This window comes from Hemitrygon akajei, chromosome 23, assembly GCF_048418815.1.
Source record: "Hemitrygon akajei chromosome 23, sHemAka1.3, whole genome shotgun sequence".
In the NCBI taxonomy this organism is placed as follows: Eukaryota; Metazoa; Chordata; class Chondrichthyes; order Myliobatiformes; family Dasyatidae; genus Hemitrygon; species Hemitrygon akajei.
Genome location: NC_133146.1, coordinates 46809606 through 46831243, shown reverse-complemented (window position 1 = coordinate 46831243; position 21638 = coordinate 46809606). Strand labels below are relative to the sequence as shown.

The 21638-nt window shown below is 40.8% G+C and overlaps 1 protein-coding gene across 1 annotated transcript in view; it reads left to right on the top strand.

Moving 5' to 3' along the window:
- Positions 1-21638, top strand: part of mgmt (O-6-methylguanine-DNA methyltransferase) — a 405239-nt gene that overhangs the window by 89693 nt on the left and 293908 nt on the right. The window contains exon 4 of the mRNA XM_073027569.1: positions 6679-6824. Coding sequence (XP_072883670.1) covers positions 6679-6824 — 146 coding nt within the window. The remainder of the gene's footprint in view (positions 1-6678; positions 6825-21638) is intronic.

Genomic DNA, 21638 nt, shown 5'->3' with positions numbered 1-21638 from the left:
TGATTCCTCAGAACTCTTGACAACGCAATCATTTGAACATATTCTGAACCATGGCTGTCTAGTCTTCCTATGATTACTTTTCCTCAGGTCATATTATTATACATTACAAAAAATTGGGTAAATGACAGATGTACATTTATGTGGAAATAACCTAAGAGTAGTGGATAGATGGATCTCTATTCCTGCTTAAATAGTAAAGAAAATCTTCCAAAATATAAAATTTGATTGCCGTTAAGTTGCTACTTTTCAATGCATTCTACAACCAGTCTTCTCACACCATATGTTTTGACCATTTTTACTTCACATCATTTCATATCATTTCTATTGTATCTTGAGAATCCATGAATATATCCTCTACCCCAGTGATTTACCCATTAAAAAAGTCATCAAAGAATTAATTAATGTAGCAAATGAACTTAAAATGTCATACTTAGATGATATTTTAGAAAATTTTCTGTTTGTATGTCTTGTTTCTTGAGTAAAAATTCTGGTGCCTTTCAAATGATCAATATTAATTCAGAATATATATCTTTACAGGATTTTGTCATACCTTCCTTTGCTTTGGAGACAGAAATTCTATTTGCTGTGTTCCATTTGTGTGAAGCTATTCACTTCTGAATCCTATCCTCCCTGAACCCTAAACCCGTATTTATCTGTTCAAGCTTGTCCCCAGATTCCTTTTCCCTAGATTATTCCAACTAAACTGCTGAAAGTTCAACCTCTATTTGTGGCTTCATACTTTTTGCTTTGGTGATTATGTTACTCGGGTACTGTGTCCTTCTTTGAAATAATCCAACAGTCTTTCATGCCAATTGCTGCACTTCTCCAGGTGTCTTTTCTCCTCAAAAGAATTTGAATATGTTGTGCCTTTGAAATCTGTGCCAATGTTTCCCCAAACTTTTTGCTTTGATCTCTCCAAATAGATTTTTTTTTAACATAGAAGCATAGAAAGCCTACATCACAATACAGGCCCTTCGGCCCACAATGCTGTGCCGAACATGTACTTACTTTAGAAATTACCTAGGATTACCCATAGCCCTCTATTTTTCTAAGCCCCATGTACCAATCCAGGAGTCTCTTAAAAGACCCTATTGTATCCATCTCCATCACTGCTGCCGGCAGCCCATTCCACATACTCACCACTCTGTGTAAAAAAAACTTACCCCTGACATCTCCTCTGTACCTACTTCCAAGCACATTAAAACTGTGCCCTCTCATGTTAGCCATTTCAGCCCTGGGAAAAAGCTTCTGACTATCCACAGGATCAATGCTCTCATCCTTTTGTATTCTTTTGCCCCATGACATGATCACTGCCACTAATATCCTTCTCTATAATATTGGAAAAACACAGTCTGTCCATCTTAATTATTCTTGACTTTTCTTTTGCCTTTTTGTTTTCCATTTCCTTCCACCATTGTGTTCCTAGACATCCAGTTCCATTCTTATCTATCCATCTCTGGTTTCAAATTAACCCCAGTGCTGTCTCAAAGATCTGGTCTTGTGTCTGACCTAGTTCTCATCTCCAAGTTGTCCCTTTGGAATATCATTTAAAAAGACAGCATCAGTTTCTACATCTATACCAACAAGTGTTACTGAACCCTATCCATTCACCATCTTCCCTTACCATTCTAAGTTGTCAGAATGCTTATCTGCCATCCATAAAGAACAATTAAAAAAATCTCATTCATTAAATGTGGGAAAGACCAAAGCCATTGTGATTGGTCCGTATTGTTTAATTTTGTTGGTCTCCCTAACAGCTGCATGACTTGAACCAGATGTTCACAACCTACCTGTCAGATTTGACACTTTAGGAATTTTGGCTATTTATGTAATAGCGTTAGAATGGTTTCTTTCCAAATCGGCGTATCTTCTAACTCAATCACTCCATTCCCTCATCTGCTTTTGAAAGCCTCATCTATCCTTTGCTTACATTTGCCTATTCCAGTATACTCCTGGTTGGTCTCCATTCCTCCAAGAGGACCACAAACTTGTCGTGGTTTGAAGGCTTGCATGCCTCGATGACCTGGAGAGCTATGTTGGCTGAAGTCAGGGCTTATGCTTTGACTCTTGGAAGAGTCACCCATGCCAAACATGTCAAAGGTTAGAGGACAGCCTAAGAGTGGTCCATTAGTCCTGCAGGTTCAGGGGTTCAGCTCAGGGTTAACAACCCTGACTGGTCAACAAAAATTGTCATGGAAACAACAATGAAGAATCCTATATCTGTGCACAGAAACACAGAAGACCTTCATTGTTGCCCTAAACACCAGTGGCATAACAGGCAGTAACTGGTATCTGTCATCTTTTCCATAGTAATATAGAACTCATTCAAACTTCACCTCTATACTTGCTGACCTTCATTGGTTCTTGTTCAAAATAAAACTCCTTGATTTTTAAAGAATGCTGAGACAGGCTTTCTGCTCTCTATCTTCAATCTCTTCCATTTTATAACCTTCTAGGATGCCTGTATTCTTTCAGTTTATTCCCAGCTCTACTATCAGCAAGCATGCTTTCAGTTGCCTTAACTCAAAGCTCTGGAATCCCATTTCTAAATCCTTCAGGCTCTCTGTCTTCCTTTTAAAATGCTTCTCAAAATTAGTCTCTTTGACCAAAGCTTTTGAACATTCCTGATTTTATCCTGTGTAGCTCAGCATAAAATATTGCTTGATAATGTTCATAAAATGCCTTGGGAAGTTTTATTTGGTTGAAGGTGCTGTACTGTATAAACTAAATCTTTGTTTTTTACTTTATTTGCTTTTATTCTTCAAATTGTCCGCATTCATGAGTTCTAGATTATTTTAAGCTAAAACGTTTTTAAAGTTGCTTATTTATTTGAGATACAGCCAGAGTAGACCCAGTTACCCCACTCCCCCAACCCCGATTTAACCATAGTCTAATCACAGGACAATTTACAATGACCAGTTAACCTCCCAGTTGGTACGTCTTTGGATTGTGGGAGGAAACTGGAGCACCCAGAGGAAACCCACGTGGTAATGGGGAAAAGGTACAAGTTCCTTACAGACAGCGGCGGGAATGAAACCGGGTCGCTGATAATGCAAAGCGTCATGCTAACCACTATGCTCTCGTGCCACCCCTACCAGATTTGGCCTAAAATGACTGCTTGTTCTATGAGAAAGGTATAACATGACAAGAAATTGTCCTCTTTTGATGTGGTAGTGAATAGTCTTTAGTGTTTCTGGTAAATTACCTGATGCACAAAGTGATGGACAGAAACTGCAATCTGAAGAAGCACGCACAAAGTGCTGGAGGAACTCATCAAATCAGGCAGCATCTATGGAGAGGAATAAACAGTCAACATTTCGGGCTGAGATCCTTTATTGGGACGTAAACTGAAATCTAAAATAAACAATACAGGAACACTAATTTCCAAACAAAGTCATTTTTTTTCTCTATTTGGAATTGGGAGTGCACCTCATGCTCTGCTGTAATCAGTAGTGGGTTACTATAGTTTTTCAGTTCCAATAAGAATGGGAGATTAGTTGTCACAAATGCCTAATTCCATAGCAGTTCTAATCAAAACCAGACTGCAGGTGGTTTTCTGTAATCTTCTTAATGCAAATTATTTTCTGCAGGAGTAAACTGTCTGATTTGAACGAGGGAAGTTTATAGCATAGGAAGAAAGCCCCTAACAGTAACCTCATTGTCATCCATGGCTTCCTTTAAATAATCCTGGACCAGAACCAGTGGGAGTATTGTCAATTGTCCTGGGTTTGCAGAAGACTCTGATCGCAAACCTGAGCATCAGATAGATTCAGCTAAATTAAGTTCCCGTCTCCTGCAGTAGGAGCAGTTAGTCACTCAGTAAATGAAGGCAAATAAAAAAGGCAGCAGGTGGGAAGATCAACTTAATATGGGTGGGGTGTTAAAATCCAACTCAACAGAACAAGGGTGTTCTGAACTCTAGCAACAATTGCTGCAGCACTTTGGTGCTAACTGATGCTTTGGCATGCAAGTATTAAATCCGTTCTTTCCTCTATAGAGCTGATGTATGAGAATGTTTCATTTAAAATTTGAAATAATTATGTTGTCTTTTGCTGCTGTAGATGGATGAGAGAAGTTCAATTTTACTTTCCCACAATGCTATTAAATTTACTCCAACCCTTCAGAATAGAAAGCAACAGCAGTTTTATTTTGAGACTAAAAAAAAATGAAACCAACTAAATTAAATAAAATATAGAGTTCAGGGAGTGAGCCCAAGGCAATAATTTAATCCTTGGGCTCAGTTAATATTCATAAATCACAGATGTCATCTGAACACCTTGATTTGATTATAATCTTGTTACTCTTCAATCTTAGGTGTATGTTTTTCTAATATAGAATTGTGTGCCATTTATGCATGACAAGGTGCCATGTTTTGATAGGAAATGAAACACGTATTTTTCCCCATTTTTCATTTAGTGACATCATCAAAAGCTTCCAAGTTGGAGCACTTCCATACTATCTTGAATAAGAAGCCAGAATTCTAACTTTCTTAAGGAGTGAGTTCCAAGCGTGTAGAGAAGAGCACATTTTTCGGTGCATCAAATCGGGCTGTCTGCACTGTGACAGGTGTATTGGCTGATTACTGAAGTGGATTCCTTGTCACGCTGCAGGATGGGTGCTGTTAAAATAACTCTCATAGTTTAAGTTAAGTGATTAATAGATCAAAAAACAACTTTATCTGCTGGGCTTATGCCTTCTACAATAAGGATAGAATAATTGAATCAATTTCATTTAAGATATCTTGAGGAATAATCTAGGTTACGGATTCCCAACCTGGGGTCCATGGACCCTTTGTGTAGTGGTATTGATCCATGGAATTAAAAGCTTTGAAACCCATGGTCAAGGTTATATGTTAACTACATAGCATAGTTTTGACCGTATTCTAGATGCAAACATTGATTAAGACCATTTCAATTGCTTTATTTCCTGACTTCTTTGAATTATTTTGTACAAAGCTACATTCATTCTTAATTGAAACATCTTCACTTCAAAGTTTCAAAGTGCGTTTATTCAAGGTACATTTATTATCAAAGAATGTATAAATTATACAATCTTGAAATTTGTTTGCTTACAGGTAGCCACAAAGCAAGAAACCAGAAAGAACCCAATTTAAAAAATACAGGCCACCCGATGCGCAACAGAAAGGGAAAAAAACTGCAAATCATAAGTGGCAGGATTGGGTGGAGGGGAAATTGTATGGGGGAGTAGCTGAAAGAGTTGGATCAGCTTTCTAGGATTTGACTCGTCGTAGTTTCAAATTGGGTTTTATCTGCTTCAGTTCTGAGATGAACTGATGGATGTGCTGTGCTTTAGATTTCCAGAAGGCAGTGCTACATCGAAAGTTGTTTTGGAAAATCAAAGGCCATAGTGTAGAAGGTTGGCTTTTGGAGTGGCTAAGACAGTAGGTTAGCAGGAAACAGAGAGCAGGTATAGCTCTCTTTCTGTTTGGCAAAATGTAACAAGTGATACGTTCCTGGAATCCCAACTGTTTTTTTACAATTTATATGAAAAGCTTGGATGAAGACCCCAAAGGACTGATTGAGAAATTTTCTGATTAAGATGTAATTGTTGGTTACTGTTTGTGGGAATTTGCTTTCTATAGATTTGGCATGCAGTTTGTACTCAACAATAATCACCTTGCTTTCGAAGTATCTCATTTTAAAGCACTATGTGAAGTTCTGAATGTGAAAGCTTGTGTATAAAGCTAAACATGACTTTCCTTTCTGTCATATGCTGGTATACAGTCCTTTAGTCTTGTACCTTTCTACATCAAAAGACAATGAAGTGCTGTATAGAATCACAGAATTACTTTGGCTTGAAAGCTTAAGCTTATTAAGTCCACACTAGCTACAAATAGATAAATTTTGCCAGTCCCATTGCCTTGGTCTTTCCCTGTAACTCTGCAAATTAGTCTCTTTCAAATGCTCTCCAATTCTTTTCTGAAAAGCACTGAACCACCAGAGCTGCAGTAAAAATTGGCCCCTAGGTTCAATGGATCCAAGCATTGTAGGTACCAAGGGAAGGCAGAATAGACTTCAACATTAGGTTTATTTTCATTGATGTACTTCTAATCAATGATGGAAAACATATAGTACAGCTTTTGGCAAGGAGAGAGATGTTTCTGAGAAACAAAAGCATGTTTCCTGCCTGTGAGCTACAGTACTTTCAGAAGAAGAGCCAGGTAGCAGAAAAAAAATGTTGATTTCCTTGCCAGAGGATAACCATAAAAGCAGGACTTGTTTATCTGAAGGTCTCCAGTGTGAGCTCTGCCCACAGCTTGCCAGCACTTGGCATAGTGCAGTAATAGCTCTGTGAGGAAAGTGCGACCTTATCTAGCATTGCCTCATTGCTCAATTGAAGTGGAGTTAGGGAGAGATGCAGTGCTTAAAAAAACCCGGTCTTGGGAAAAATCAGGGATAAATAGAAAAAAGGAATTTCGTATGATGGAAAGGTTGCATACAAACAAACCTTAACAGTTAAAATAAAGTTATTTTATCCACCCACAGTCATTGCCATCTAACCCGCTAGCTTCCATAACACTTTTCTGAGTACGAGGACATTAATGAACCACAAGCACTAAGGGAATGAGGTAGTTTTGGAAGTAATTAATAGCTGTTTTAAGACTGGTGTATAATTGCTGCCTCACCATTTGTAAGGATCCATGATTTGTTCATGTAGGTTGGCAAGAGCAACATAAAAAACATAAAAGACTGCAAGCAAATGACAGCAATTCTGGAAAGTCCTATTGGTGCCATCCAAGTATCTGGCTGTGAAGAAGGTATTCACTCCATACAGCTCCAGGGGAATTTTGTACCCAAGGACAGGTGAGTAAATTATTGATTTTCAATTACTTAATTAATTATTTTACAGAAAAGCACCTACTGAGGATTTGATTATGATTCAAACTCTTACCAAATAATAAACCAAAAACTGTTTTAGAGGAGGTACTGTATGAGGATGGCCTCATTAAAGCCTTGTGTTCCATTTATTGGATGGTAAGTTTAGCCTAATATAGGCCATTCCTCCAAATAATCATGTTTGTGTTGATCGTTTGAAACATAGAAGTTTAATTTTGACTGTTAATTTTTAATGAATGTAAAGACGAGTGTCAGTATTAGATTTTAAGACATAGGAGCAGAATTAATCTGTTCAGCCCATTGAGTCTGGTCTGCCATTTGATCACGACTGATTTATTTTCCCTTTCAATCCCACTCTCCTGCCTTCTCTTCATAACCTTTATTGCCCTTACTAATCAAGATCTTATTAACCTCCACTTTAAATAGACCCTACTCAGCCGTCAGTGTGAGTGAATTTCACAGATTCACCACCCTTTGGCTAAAGGGAATGGCGTGGCACAATCTGTTGTTAGATTTTAAAGACCTGGCACAATACAAATGAAAAAGCGGAAATGTGTACAGTAATTGAATTTTGTCAATGGAAACACGGAAGCTCAGCGTCAGGAATTAAATGAATAAATAAATAGACTCCAAGTTCCGAAATAAGGGCGAGAAAACATTTTAAGGAATCTCAGTAAATAATTAAAGTAAAAGTGAATGGATTAGAATTGCAGATAATGCACTAACTTGTACATCTTTTGTTGGGTGTTGTAATCCAAGTGGTATCATATTATGTGCTGCTGTGATTTATTAGGCAAAATTTTGCTGGAAAAATAACATGGTGTGAACAGCGTAAGAGATAGGAGCAGAATTAGGCCATTCGGCCTATCAAGTCTGCTCTGCCATTTCATCGTGGCTGATCGATTTTCACTTTATAAGACCATGTGTCATTATTGATATAGAAGTCAATCACTAAGCTGAGGTAGGAAAGTGCTCCAATGAATATTGAATAGTCTCAAGTAGATTAATATTTATGCACACTATTGTTAGTTTCCTGAAAATGGTACTTGTGCTTTAACCTCTGCTTGACTTTCCCAATTGCACATTTAAAATCCATTAAAATTACCACAGAAAGTTAAGTCTTGGAATTGCCAGTGCAAGTACTATTTTAATGATGCAATAATTGTTAATAAATGTCAATCAGACTCTCTTGTCCAGAAAGTAAACAGTTCAAATGTGGAATCTCTTCTTTCAAGTTGCAAATTGTTGAAATTCTGAACATAATACAGTGTATTCTGGGTTAGTTGGGCCATCGGTTAATTGGGACAGCCTCTAATTTGGATCAAATCTTCAATAACAAAAACTAATCGAGAAAATAGCGAGATCTCCATCATTTATTTGGAAGTCTATACTGCTTAATTGGCAAACGAGACTGCTGCCAAACAGTTTCCAATTAGCATCAGTCTTGCGCACTGGCATGGCTGTTAGATACTAGACACGTTTGGAGGAAGCAGTGTTTAAGTAGTGTCAGTTGTGTGTATTTGTGTTCAAAAAGCAGTGATTTTTGCGACTGATGGTTGCCGAGAAATAGGCAGTAAGTCAATTCAGAACTGTTTTGAATACTGCAGTTTCAAGCATTGAGGATTGGAGATGCCAGAAACAAAAGTGAAACGATTTCACTACTTCAACTAGTTAGGAACTATGAAGAATTTGAAGGTAACGGCAATCATCTTGAATGTTGCAAATGAAAATGAAGATTTCGAGCATGCAGTCGGCAAAAGCATTATGTAAAGGCTGTCCATGATCTAAACTAGATTTTGTTCATTTACAGTCAATCAAAAGAACATGGCAGCATACACTGGCTGAATTCCTCTTTCGATAACAGAACTTCTATCTCTCTTGTGCACCCAACGGTCTTCTTGCATTTGCTGTGCATTGCCAGCTCTCACTCCTAGCTAAGTTGTAGGCAAAATATTTGAAATCCAGTCTTTCACAAGGTGCATGAACAGCTGTGTATTTCTATGATTCAGTAAGTGTGATACTCTTCAGCAGTTAGTTCCTGTATCTGTATTATGAATCCATTGACTGGGTAACTTCTGAGTAGTAATGTTGTCTTGCACTGAATTTTACAGCTGAAATGAAATGGAATATGGTACATGATTCCACCTGAATAGATAGATAGGCAGATGCATTTTTGTCACAATCGATTATTGGAGTTTTCAAGCCTTCCTGTGTGAGAATAGGCTTTACAAACAATACTGTTGGAATCAGAATCTAATAGCTGATCCTCCGTGATGGCAAACTGAATCTGATCAATGTGTGATCTGTACTATTTGCATTTTTGTACAAAGTCAAGCCAATCATTGAAAATCCCTTAGTAGTATAAACTGTTCCACCAATATGCATCATTTGGTACAGCAAGCTTTTGTATAAAAACATTCACTATTTAAGATGAAAAACAATGTCTCTGAATGTGTATAATCAGCAATTTGTGTGCAATAATTAGACTACATTCCTAAATACAGTACTTTAGTGTGAAGTTTTATTATGGTACAAATACTTAATCTATTGTAATGATAAGTGAGAAAAATAATCTTTGAATGGATTCAAATGGACATCTGCTCCTATTATTCATAACCTCTGGCAGAATGCAGTTAAAAATGTTGAAATTTTGAGTTCATGAAGTTACCCAATGTATTCCCACCTTTCAGCACTTCTCTCCTTCCCTTTCCTATTCTTTCATCTTCCCTCTTCCTTCCCAGCCTTGGCCCACAACGTTGACTGTTTATTCATGTCCATAGATGCTGCTTGACCTTTTGAGTTCTTCCAGGATTTTGTGTGTGTGTGTGTTGCTCTAGGTCTGTAGTCCTGTGGCCCTTCAAGTATTTTTCAAATGTGTTGAGTGTTTCTGTCTTTATTTCTCCATCCGGGCAGTGGTTAGAAGATCACCATTATCATCTGGTTAAAAACATATCTCCTCAACTCTCTTTTGATTCGTTAGCTAATTACTTAAAATCTTTGATCCTGCTGAGGGTATTAGCACTTTCCAATGTACTTTATTGAAGTCTTTTGTAAATATATACAGCTCACTTCAGTCTGCTCCGTTCTGAACAAAAAAACACCCTACTTTAAACAATCTGTCATCAGTGATAAATTGTTTCAGTCCTGGTAACATCCTGGTAAATCTCCCTACACTGCTCCAGCATTGACACATACTTGCTGTGAATAGAGCTGCACTCCAGCAGTGGTGCTAGTATAATCTCTCTCAGCTATCTAGTTGACTAGGACTTAGCGGAGACTAGTGGCCAGCGCGACAGCCAGCCAATCAGAACAACGAATTGGACGAATATAAGTGCAGGCACACAGCAGAAACGGCACTCAATTATGCGCTGATGATATCACCTTGACTGGTGACAAAATGTTTGTGACCCAACCTCCAGGCTTGGCAAATAAGCAGCCAGCCTGAGCTACCAATCTTCTCTTTCATTTCAAATTATCTCTGCTCTTATGTTTTATGCCTCAATTAATTCAGGAAAGACACCTTTAATTTGATTTTAGCCACTTTATTGAACTGTTGTCTACCATTAAGGATCTATGAGCATATATTTGTATGGTGCCTCTATTCCTCCGCACCACTTGCTATCCTTCCAGGTTGCACCCCCCTCCCCCCTCCCGGCATTTCTTTTGACTAAATTCTATTTCCCATTTTTCTACTTATTTAATCAGAGCATAAATATTTTCCTGTAGTTTAAAAAACTTCCTCTTCATTGTTAGTCACATGGCTAAGTTCTGAATCATCTACAAACTTAATTTTCATGTCCTCTACATGAATTAATATATATTAATTATATTAATATATATTACAAAAAAGCAAGGAATTGGAAATCGTTTTTGTGGAAGCCACCTAGAATCTGACTGAAACTGTTATAAAACCTTTACTTATCTTGCAATAATGCATTACTGTCACTGTTTTACTTGGAGCTAAAGTGTACTGCGTATTTTGTAATTATACCCTCATTGTGGCATTTAAACATATGGTCACTTTGAGCAGATATTCCATCTAGTTACTAGGGCTTCTGATGAATTTACAATTTCTGAAGGGAAGTCGCAAAGTCTGGCACTGGTTTAATCTGGCAGTGGTATCTCCTGTTGTGCTGCCCATGTTGCTGTCTGTTTCTGAGCTGTGCCAGTGTCCCTTGTGGAATCTTAACAGGCAGTGCACATGTCAGAGCTCTTGTGTTGGGAAGCCTGCCTACAGAGCCCAGGTTGACACAAGTACAGAGTGACCCCATTAAAGTGAATGGGAGAACAGTAGGCAGACCTTATCTGATTTGATGAAGTCAGTTGAAATGTATTTCTCACGTTTTAAGTATGTTTACCGGAAGTGGTATAGGCAGGCACAATTACTAGGTTTATAAGACAATTGGATGGGTACATGGGTAGGAAAGGATAGAGTGATCTGGGCCAAACAGTTAAATTGGGCTTACCTGCCTTGTTTAACTTGGGTGAGTTGGGTTGAAAGGCCTGGTTCTGTGCTAGATAGCTCGATGACTTTTGTGAAATTCTGCTAAACTGGCATGCTTGTGACTTTGATGCTGTGGTATCAGCAGATTTTCAGACCCATCAGACTTTATTCTAGTAACTGTCCAACATACCCTTTTACTTAATTATTTTTTAGATGTTGCACAGAAGAAAAATTTCGCTTGAATCTAGTAAATGAAAGGGAAATGAGGACCTGGTAAATTTGTAAGGAGCATAGGGAACAGGGCCAGCTGAGCTAAAAAAGGGGGAGCAAGACAACTAAGACCTTAGTGAGTGGTCAGGAAGCAGAGTGACTGGGGCCTCAGTGAGTGGTCAGGAAGGGCAGGGACTGGGGCCTCAGTGAGTGGTCAGGAAGCAGAGTGACTGGGGCCTCAGTGAGTGGTCAGGAAGCAGAGTGACTGGGGCCTCAGTGAGTGGTCAGGAAGTAGAGTGACTGGGGCCTCAGTGAGTGGTCAGGAAGGGCAGGGACTGGGGCCTCAGTGAGTGGTCAGGAAGTAGAGTGACTGGGGCCTCAGTGAGTGGTCAGGAAGGGCAGGGACTGGGGCCTCAGTGAGTGGTCAGGAACGGCAGGGACTGGGGCCTCAGTGAGTGGTCAGGAAGCAGAATGACTGGGGCCTCAGTGAGTGGTCAGGAAGCAGAGTGACTGGGGTCTCAGTGAGTGGTCAGGAAGGGCAGGGACTGGGGCCTCAGTGAGTGGTCAGGAAGCAGAGTGACTGGGGTCTCAGTGAGTGGTCAGGAAGCAGAGTGACTGGGGCCTCAGTGAGTGGTCAGGAAGGGCAGGGACTGGGGCCTCGGTGAGTGGTCAGGAAGCAGAGTGACTGGGGTCTCAGTGAGTGGTCAGGAAGCAGAGTGACTGGGGCCTCAGTGAGTGGTCAGGAAGGGCAGGGACTGGGGCCTCAGTGAGTGGTCAGGAAGCAGAGTGACTGGGGCCTCAGTGAGTGGTCAGGAAGCAGAGTGACTGGGGTCTCAGTGAGTGGTCAGGAAGCAGAGTGACTGGGGCCTCAGTGAGTGGTCAGGAAGCAGAATGACTGGGGCCTCAGTGAGTGGTCAGGAAGGGCAGGGACTGGGGCCTCAGTGAGTGGTCAGGAAGGGCAGGGACTGGGGCCTCAGTGAGTGGTCAGGAAGCAGAGTGACTGGGGTCTCAGTGAGTGGTCAGGAAGCAGAGTGACTGGGGCCTCAGTGAGTGGTCAGGAAGCAGAGTGACTGGGGCCTCAGTGAGTGGTCAGGAAGCAGAGTGACTGGGGTCTCAGTGAGTGGTCAGGAAGCAGAGTGACTGGGGCCTCAGTGAGTGGTCAGGAAGCAGAGTGACTGGGGCCTCAGTGAGTGGTCAGGAAGGGCAGGGACTTGGGCCTCAGTGAGTGGTCAGGAAGCAGAGTGACTGGGGTCTCATTGAGTGGTCAGGAAGCAGAGTGACTGGGGCCTCAGTGAGTGGTCAGGAAGGGCAGGAACTGGGGCCTCAGTGAGTGGTCAGGAAGCAGAGTGACTGGGGCCTCAGTGAGTGGTCAGGAAGGGCAGGGTCTGGGGCCTCAGTGAGTGGTCAGGAAGGGCAGGGACTGGGGCCTCAGTGAGTGGTCAGGAAGCAGAGTGACTGGGGTCTCAGTGAGTGGTCAGGAAGGGCAGGGACTGGGGCCTCAGTGAGTGGTCAGGAAGGGCAGGGACTGGGGCCTCAGTGAGTGGTCAGGAAGGGCAGGGACTGGGGCCTCAGTGAGTGGTCAGGAAGCAGAGTGACTGGGGCCTCAGTGAGTGGTCAGGAAGGGCAGGGACTGGGGCCTCAGTGAGTGGTCAGGAAGGGCAGGGACTGGGGCCTCAGTGAGTGGTCAGGAAGGGCAGGGACTGGGGCCTCAGTGAGTGGTCAGGAAGCAGAGTGACTGGGGCCTCAGTGAGTGGTCAGGAAGGGCAGGGACTGGGGCCTCAGTGAGTGGTCAGGAAGGGCAGGGACTGGGGCCTCAGTGAGTGGTCAGGAAGCAGAGTGACTGGGGCCTCAGTGAGTGGTCAGGAAGGGCAGGGACTCGGGCCTCAGTGAGTGGTCAGGAAGCAGAGTGACTGGGGCCTCAGTGAGTGGTCAGGAAGGGCAGGGACTGGGGCCTCAGTGAGTGGTCAGGAAGCAGAGTGACTGGGGCCTCAGTGAGTGGTCAGGAAGCAGAGTGATTGGGACCTCAGTGAGTGGTCAGGAAGGGCAGGCACATGGTTCCCTTTGAGTGGGTAGGGAGTGCTGCAAACATCACCTGCAGAGCCAGATATGTCAGATGTCAGATATCACGATTACTGGAGAGTCAGATTGTGAATTAATGGGAGTTTTATTGGAAATGTTTTTTGTGATTTTTATTTCGCGATCTAGCTTTGAAAAAAAAAATTCATTGTTTTCAGTCCTCAGCTTCAGGGTATTTTAGAATGTTGGTGAATGGTTTCTTTAATTTCAGCAGCAGCTAGAGGGTATTTGGGTGGGGCATCATCGGTTGCCAGAATCATTGTGTGAGAGGAACTGGCCACTTACACGGAGAGAGATACTGCATTCCGAAGGGAAACTGGACCCCGAGCACGGGTTTTGAAACAGTGTAATGAGGTCACATGCTATCCGCCCTCAGCTGATGAAGCTGATCTTCATGTTCAGTGAAACTTGGAAAAAGCATTGAGAGTAGCAGTAATGTAGGGTATTTCAGTATCTATCACTGAGAGTGGCTTGGTAACATCACCACTGATGGGGTTGCTGGAGCCATGAAGGAATAGTTGGCAGATTGGATCTGCAGCCAGTTGTGAGTGAAGCAACACAAGAGGTAAATTTATTCAATCATGGCCTCATTAATCTACCTATCCATTTTGGCCTTAAACTCCCAGAAACTTGCTTCCTACGTGGTAGTACCACTGCACAGTTCGTCCAGAGACTAAGTCCCTCCCATCTTCACTCTGAGCACACTAGGTGGTAAAATGGATTAAATTGGAGCAGAAATGGGAACTCAGAACTGAGCATCCATGAAGTGCTATGTGTTCACCAACATAATCCACAACCATATGGCCCAACATATCTGCCACTCTGCCATCACCATCAAGCTGGGAATTAATCTTACTCACTGATGAAAAGACAACTCAGTGAAGCTGCATTCAGGACAAACTCACATCCAGCAGATGTTCTGGTTAGAAGCTCTATAGTTCTGACATCTCTAGTTGAAATTGGTGATGGGCACAGTAAACATCTAACCGAAGGAGGCGGCTCATGGAACAACCCAATTCCCTTAAGGATTTTTTTCTAATTATCCGGTGTAACTTCTTCTGCAATATCACTGGGAAATGATGTAAATGGTTTGTGGATGTTCGCTTGCCTGTTTGATCTATAGATATCACCACGCCTATTCTCAATTCTCACTGCGTGCTGCTCTTGCAGAAACCTTACGTGACAAGGGACTTAGTCTGGGTGGGTGAGGTTTGCAGGGAGTTGGTGCATTGTAATGAGGGTAATCATGGTGAGTAGAAATTCTGAAGATTCATTTACCTGCAGGCCTCAGTCATGGTAGGAATTGCTGCCCAATTGGGAATGAAATCGCACTTGCCTCTGAATGCATTTGTTAGGCACAAAAGCAACAGTGGAAAGTAGATTGTTTTCATCTCTTGAATGTTGTTTTAATATTCTGCTGAAAAGGAATATTTATGAAGTACTAGTTGTACATAAGCCAATTAAAACTTGTGTCAGCTTCTTCGTAGAAGATTCTGATCTATCCCAGAATGGTTTACTGCACTGGCAGCTAAGCAGTGGAACACCCGTTGTTGGTCAGGGTGATGTGATCAGTTAGCATCTTTGTCATAGGGTAGCAAGTTACTAGAAGGGATTTAATGATGGAGCCCAGAATCAAATCAGAGGGACCTGTTTAGATAGGAGAGGAGGTATCATTCAGCGACATATTGCAACCGGCTTTTAACAAGCAGAACAGAAGTGCAATGGATGATGAAACTGACATAATAAAGGAGAGATTAAGTAGCTTTTGAGCAAGTGGTACTATTTAAGAAGACAGTGGCATAATCTCTGGTAACTATGACAAGAGTTGTACCTCATGATGTTACCTTGTCTGCTTTCTTCTGTGGCCTGGAGCAAGATCTGTGTGTTGAAAAATGTAAAGCTGATTTCTGTAGTAATTTGCAAAGAGGAGGGCTTGAATGATACTTTCTTTTAGTAGATAGTTCTCTACAATTTTGGGCACCCCATGGAACAAGCTAGAACAATGCAGTGAATAAAATAATGTAAATATAATTAGTTTCTTCAAGAAATTAATAATATGTAAGGATGTGGACAAAGTTCATGGGCAGTGGTTTTGTTCTAATCTAAATTCTATCTTAGGTGTTTCTTAGAGCACACATGGTCTGACTTTTCAAGATACTACATTCAGCTGTACAGTAGATAAATAGAAGTTTGACTATTTTATGTCGATAATATACAAAAAAGCAGTGGAAATTGTCATAAACCATGGAATAACAAGACAAAATACTAGTTACTTAATCAAAAATGTGTCAGACAAAGATAGCAGAATAATTAACGGTGATTTTTAATTACAACAATTTGCATATATAAAGGTGTTGAAGGTGACAATGTAATACATTATAGGCATGATTTTAACCCTTCTCGTTTACAGGAAAGTGCATGGGTATGCAGTCAGAATTGTTAACTCACTCTTACAGGAGGTTTTCAAAAACAAAACACCTCTCTTTAAATATTCAGAACCACTAAGGACTGGGGTAAAGGAATCCAGGCCAGATAAAATCCAGCTTGTTGGCATTTAATATTTTATGATTTCCTCTCCTATGCATGTGGGTTTGCAGACCACAAAACAAACACAACTACTCACCCTCTCTATGAATATTTCGGCAAGAGGTTCTGAGTAAAGAGAAAAGTGGAACATCTAGTTTCAAAGCATTTTGGTCACTGTTCATATCTGAGCACTGGTTATCCGATGGATGTAAAGAGAAATAACCATCAAATGTGATTGTCTGTTCTTCCAGTACTCAGACTATTGGCCTAGGAAAGGTGCATAACTCAGCCCAGACCTAGAATTGAACAGTGGGACTTTTTCATTCAGTGTTGGTACACAGAATATAGATCAGGATCAGGCACTTTAGCCCTCAATGTGAGTGCTAGCCATAATGCCAGATTTCTCATCCCATCTGCCTGCACACGGTCGGTATCTGTCCGTTCCCTGCCTGTACATTCCTTAAATGTTACTCTTGTGTCCGGATCTACCATCTCCCCGATAGTGCATTTCAGCTTCCTACCACTCTGTCTCTGATACTGGACAGATTTGAAACATTTCAAGAGACTACAGCAGTCATCAGACATGGATGTCCAAGTGACGTGAGCTTTTGCATCAGCATGGTTAAATTTACGGAGGCAAGCATCGAGTGTTTCTGGGCATGGGAGTGGGTTCATGATAATCTGACCAATCAACTGCTGAGAATTTTGCAGTGAATTTAAATTCCTTGAGGTCATGCAACACACATAAAATGCTGGAGGAACTCAGCAGGCCAGGCAGCATTTATGGAAAGGAGTATAGTCGCCGTTTCAGGCCCAGATGTTGACTGTTGACTCCTTTCCATAGATGCTGCCTGGCCTGCTGAGTTCCTCAGGCATTTTGTGTGCGTTGCTTGGATTTCCAGCATCTGCAGGGTTTCTCTTCTTTGCAACCTTAAGTTCACGTCAGTTCTAGTGAGTGAGTGTGTAGGTGAGCAATAGATTCTGTGGGTAATCGGTGAGAATAGGGGAAGAATAACATGGAATCAGTATAGGATTATTGAAATAGTTGATTCTGTAAACAAGCAGACTGCGGAGAGTTTAAAACTTATGCATTAAATTATGTGCAGGCGGAACTCCCGAAGTTGATGAAGTAATGATAACAAGTACTGATCATTTCACCACCTCTCTTATTGTTAAATGCAAACTATAATCAGTTTTCTTGTTTTCTGATGAAAGCTAGAAGGTGATTTAAAAATTGCCTTTGAAGCATTGAAGCAATAGACCCAGAATTTGGCATGGTATTGAAGTTTGGGTCTTCCCATGAAGCTGTGTGGAATTTTGTGGTGGGGATGTCCTCTTCATCATTGCTTACAAATTATCTATCTATAATAATTCACAACAAGTTAAAGATACTGCATGTGTAACCTCTAATATCTTGTAGTCAGGTTTAAAGTAGTACTCTGGGTGAGTGCTGTGAACGTATTCTCCTAAATCTTCATGTCTTCAATTATTACACAACGGTTGCATCATGTGGCCTGAAGCAATTGTTCTGAACTGAGATGCTATTCTTCGCAATTAAATTGTTTAATCTGTGTTAAATCCGAGCTCCTGATGGAGTAACATTGTAAAACTGCATGGCCTAAATTAGAAAGGTGAAAATAACTTTCCGAGCACATTTTTCTGAATCCAACTCTCTAATTAGTGTCTTCATGACAGGGGATAACGCCCAATACTACAATAATCGAGGAAGGCAAGCGATGGAAAAGAATACAGAATAATAGAAAGACCAATTCCACTTGTGTTTTAAGGACAGGCCAAAATATAATTAGTTGTCCTGGCATAAAACGCCCTCCATACTTGAGGGAACGTGAACATCTTATTCAAGGCATGTTGCAATTATTATTACGATTTGATTTCATTTTGAACTACTCCACCATGAAGCCTGTAACTCAGGTAAAAATTATCAAGGCCATTTTTTGTTTCAACATGTGATTAGCCCTTAAAAATTTGTGCTTAACAAAAGTAGAGGGATCAGAAGTGGAGAGAGTGAGCATTTTGAAGTTCTTGGGCATCAATATTTCTGAAGATCTCACCTGGTCCCAACATTTTGATGTAGCTGTAAAGAAGGTAAGACAAAGGTTATATTTCATTAGGAGTTTGAGGAGATTTGGTTTGTCATCTAAAACTTCTATAGATGTACTGTGGAGGGCATTGGTGACAGGCTGCATCACCATCTGGTACAGGGGATGGCTAGTGCACAGGATCCGAAGAAGCTACAGCAAGTTGTAAAAGTAGTCAGCTCCATTATGAGTACTAGCCTCCATAGTATCTAAGACATCAGTGCCTCAGGAAGGCAGTGTCCATCATTAAGGACCCCCACCATCCAGGACATGTCCTCTTTTCATTCTTACTCTCAGGAAGGAGGTACAGAAACCTAAAGGCATACACTCAGCTATTCAGGAGTAGTTGCTCCTTCTCTGCCATCCAATTTCTAAATGGACATTGGGTCCATGGACACTACCTCACTGTATTTTTCTGTTTTTCCGCTATTTTTAATTTAGCTATTTAATATACATATATATATACTTACTGTAATTGTCTTTTTTCTATATTATAATGTATTGCATTGTACTGCCACCACTAAGTTAACAAATTTCACAACATATGCTGGTGCTATTAAACCTGATTCTGATTCTTACTGTGGAGTGGACCCAGGACTGTCTGATTCCAAGGCAAGAGTGCTGTTCGGCCAGTGTGTTAGGAATATTGGTAATATCGACAAGTCACAAGGCTAAAGTGCTTCCAGAGGTTCTATGTCATGTGATAAGTTTAACAACCTTGTAGTCAGTTAACTAAATTGAAAAAGCTAAGCTACAACCATTCAACTAATGAATAGTGCTTGACTAAAGGGTGTTTTATGTCAGGAAGAATGTAGCTTTATCCTGACTTATCATTAAAGATTGTATTGGAATTGATGATTCCACATACTGTGTTATCTTCCATTTCCCTTCCTTCCTCAGTCATTAAAGTATTGTGTTTTATTGTCGGCCATGAATTTACAATAATAGGTTGGAGACTGTTGTTAAGCAGTTTTATACTGTGTCCTCTGGACTAGCCAGCATTGCTTTCAATGAACTGTTGGAGGCTGGCTACAAAGTACTGGCCATTTGGAAAGAAAATTCCATAGAGCTGGGTGAGACAGAGGTGTCTGCTTGTACTCCAAAATATCCTCTGATCAGAGTGGATCCAGACTCGCGCTACATTTTTCGCTCCTCCTTTCTGCCCGCCTGTCCCCTCCCTTGCTCCCATCCCACTCCTCTGTTCCGCAATGTACACACACACACGCTCAGAAACTCAGTGGCCACTTTATTAGGTACCCCTGTATTCCTACTCGTTAATGCCCATGTCTAATCAGCCAATCATTTGGCAGCAAGTCAATGCATAAAAGCATGCAGAGATGGTCAGGAGGTTCATTTGTTGTTCAGGCCAAACATCGGAATAGGGGAGAAATGAGATCTAAGTGACTTTGACCGGGGAATAATTGTTGGTGCCAGATGGGGTGGTTTGAATATCTGGGAAACTGCTGATCTCCCGAGGTGTTCACGCATAACAGTCTCCAGAGTTTTGAGAGAATGGTGTAACAAACAAAGATCAACCGGTGAGCGGCAGTTCTGTCAGTGCAAATGCCACAGTGAGGCCAGAGGATAATGGCGAGACTGGTTCAAGCTGTCAGCAAGGCAACAGTAACTCAAATAACCATGCATTACAACAGTGACGTGCGGAAGAGCATTCTGAATGCACATGATGTCAAATCTCTGAAGTGGGTGTGCTATTGTAGCCATGAACATATACTCAGTGGCCACTTAATAAAGTGGCTGTTGTGTATTTAGTATTTCAGTCATACTTGAATAACACTGTAAATATATATTGTTGGATTAAGCTTTCTTTGTTGTTTAAATAATTCATTACAGGTAATATGTAAAAGTTCGTGCATGGTATATCTTATCATGCCACCATGTTCGTACATGCGTGCTTGCTTAAAGTAAACATGAAACTAAGACCCATTCTTCTGGCTCCCATCTTTTTCTTGCAATTAGTTTATGTTTTAGTTACAATACATAACATTGGCCACTAAGTGTATAAATCATTCTCTCTTCATAAGGCTTAACAAGTTAACACAGAATTTGGCCCGTAATTTACAACCTCTTAACGACTGAGTTGCAACCAACAGCAGACTTGGCTCTGTTCTCCAGATTTATGGTCATGAAGCCTAAGGCTGGATTTCTGGGGTGTATTGGGCTTTGGGTTTAGTTTGCCAGGCTCCCAGTCAGAGCCTCGTATCGTTTTCTGTAACGAGTTTTTTCAGTTTGGCGGCACGGTAAGGTAGCAGTTGGCATAATGCCTTATAGCACCAGCGATTGGAAGATTGGAGTTCAGTTCTTGCTGCAATTTGAAAGCTCTGCATATGGCTGCGTAGGTTTCCTCCATGTGCTACTGTCTCCTCCCACATTCCAGAAAGGCGAACAGCGTAGTTGCGAGACTGTTATGCAGGTGTCACAAGCATGACAACACCTGTGGGCTGCCCCCAGCACCTCCTCGGGATGTGTTGGTTGTTGATGCAAAGCAACACATTTTACTGTATGTTTTGATGTTACATCTTCCCAAATATAGTTAATATATTTCAAGCAACTTAGATAAAGATTATATTCTGCAGGCCGGTTGATGGTGTTTGATACTGGTATCACACACAATTTATCTATTATTCCAAATACATAGACCTTAGTCACTGTAGTAGAAAAGGTTTTGATTTCAAGGCATGCATAACAGCCCTGAGCACAAATCTGATCCGTGTCTCCTGGATGTGCTGAACTGAGGTAGCTCCAGACTTCCAAAAGAGACATTAGACTGATAATCCCTCTTATTTCATCCAACCTTTTTCATTCAAAAATACATGGCATTGTTTTTGACAAAATAGATAGGAGTGATCTGAATGATTTAGTCATGGTTATCTCTAATTCAAAATTTCTAAATCAATTTATTTGCTCATTATTGTATGTGAGAACTTCCTCTGTACAAATTGGCAGCTAAGCTTCCTTCAAGAAGTACTTTAATTGGCCTCATAGTGATTTAGTATATATTAAAGGCACTGTGTGATTGCAAGTCTGTGCTTTGTTTATAGTGGCAGTCCATTATTTTTCCTTGTTAGGAGACTGACCCATAGTAGAGGTTCTGTAGCAAAGGTAAATGGCAAATGCAAATTAATCAGTACAATCTTTCCATTAGTTGCTCATTATATGAGCTAGCTTTAAATATTCTGGATACGGACTATATCATGAAGGACTTTTTTTAACTTCACTGGGGCAAGTGTAAGAAAAAATGAAAATTGAAACATTAAAATTGCATGTTTTTTAATATGGAACTGTGCCACATGACCCATTTTGCTTCCCTTAACATCCTTTACCTAAAATATATAATTCTGTTTTCTTGTCTTAATCAAGGAAGTATCTCTTTTGTGCAGAGGATGAACTTTTCGTCAGCTGACCACA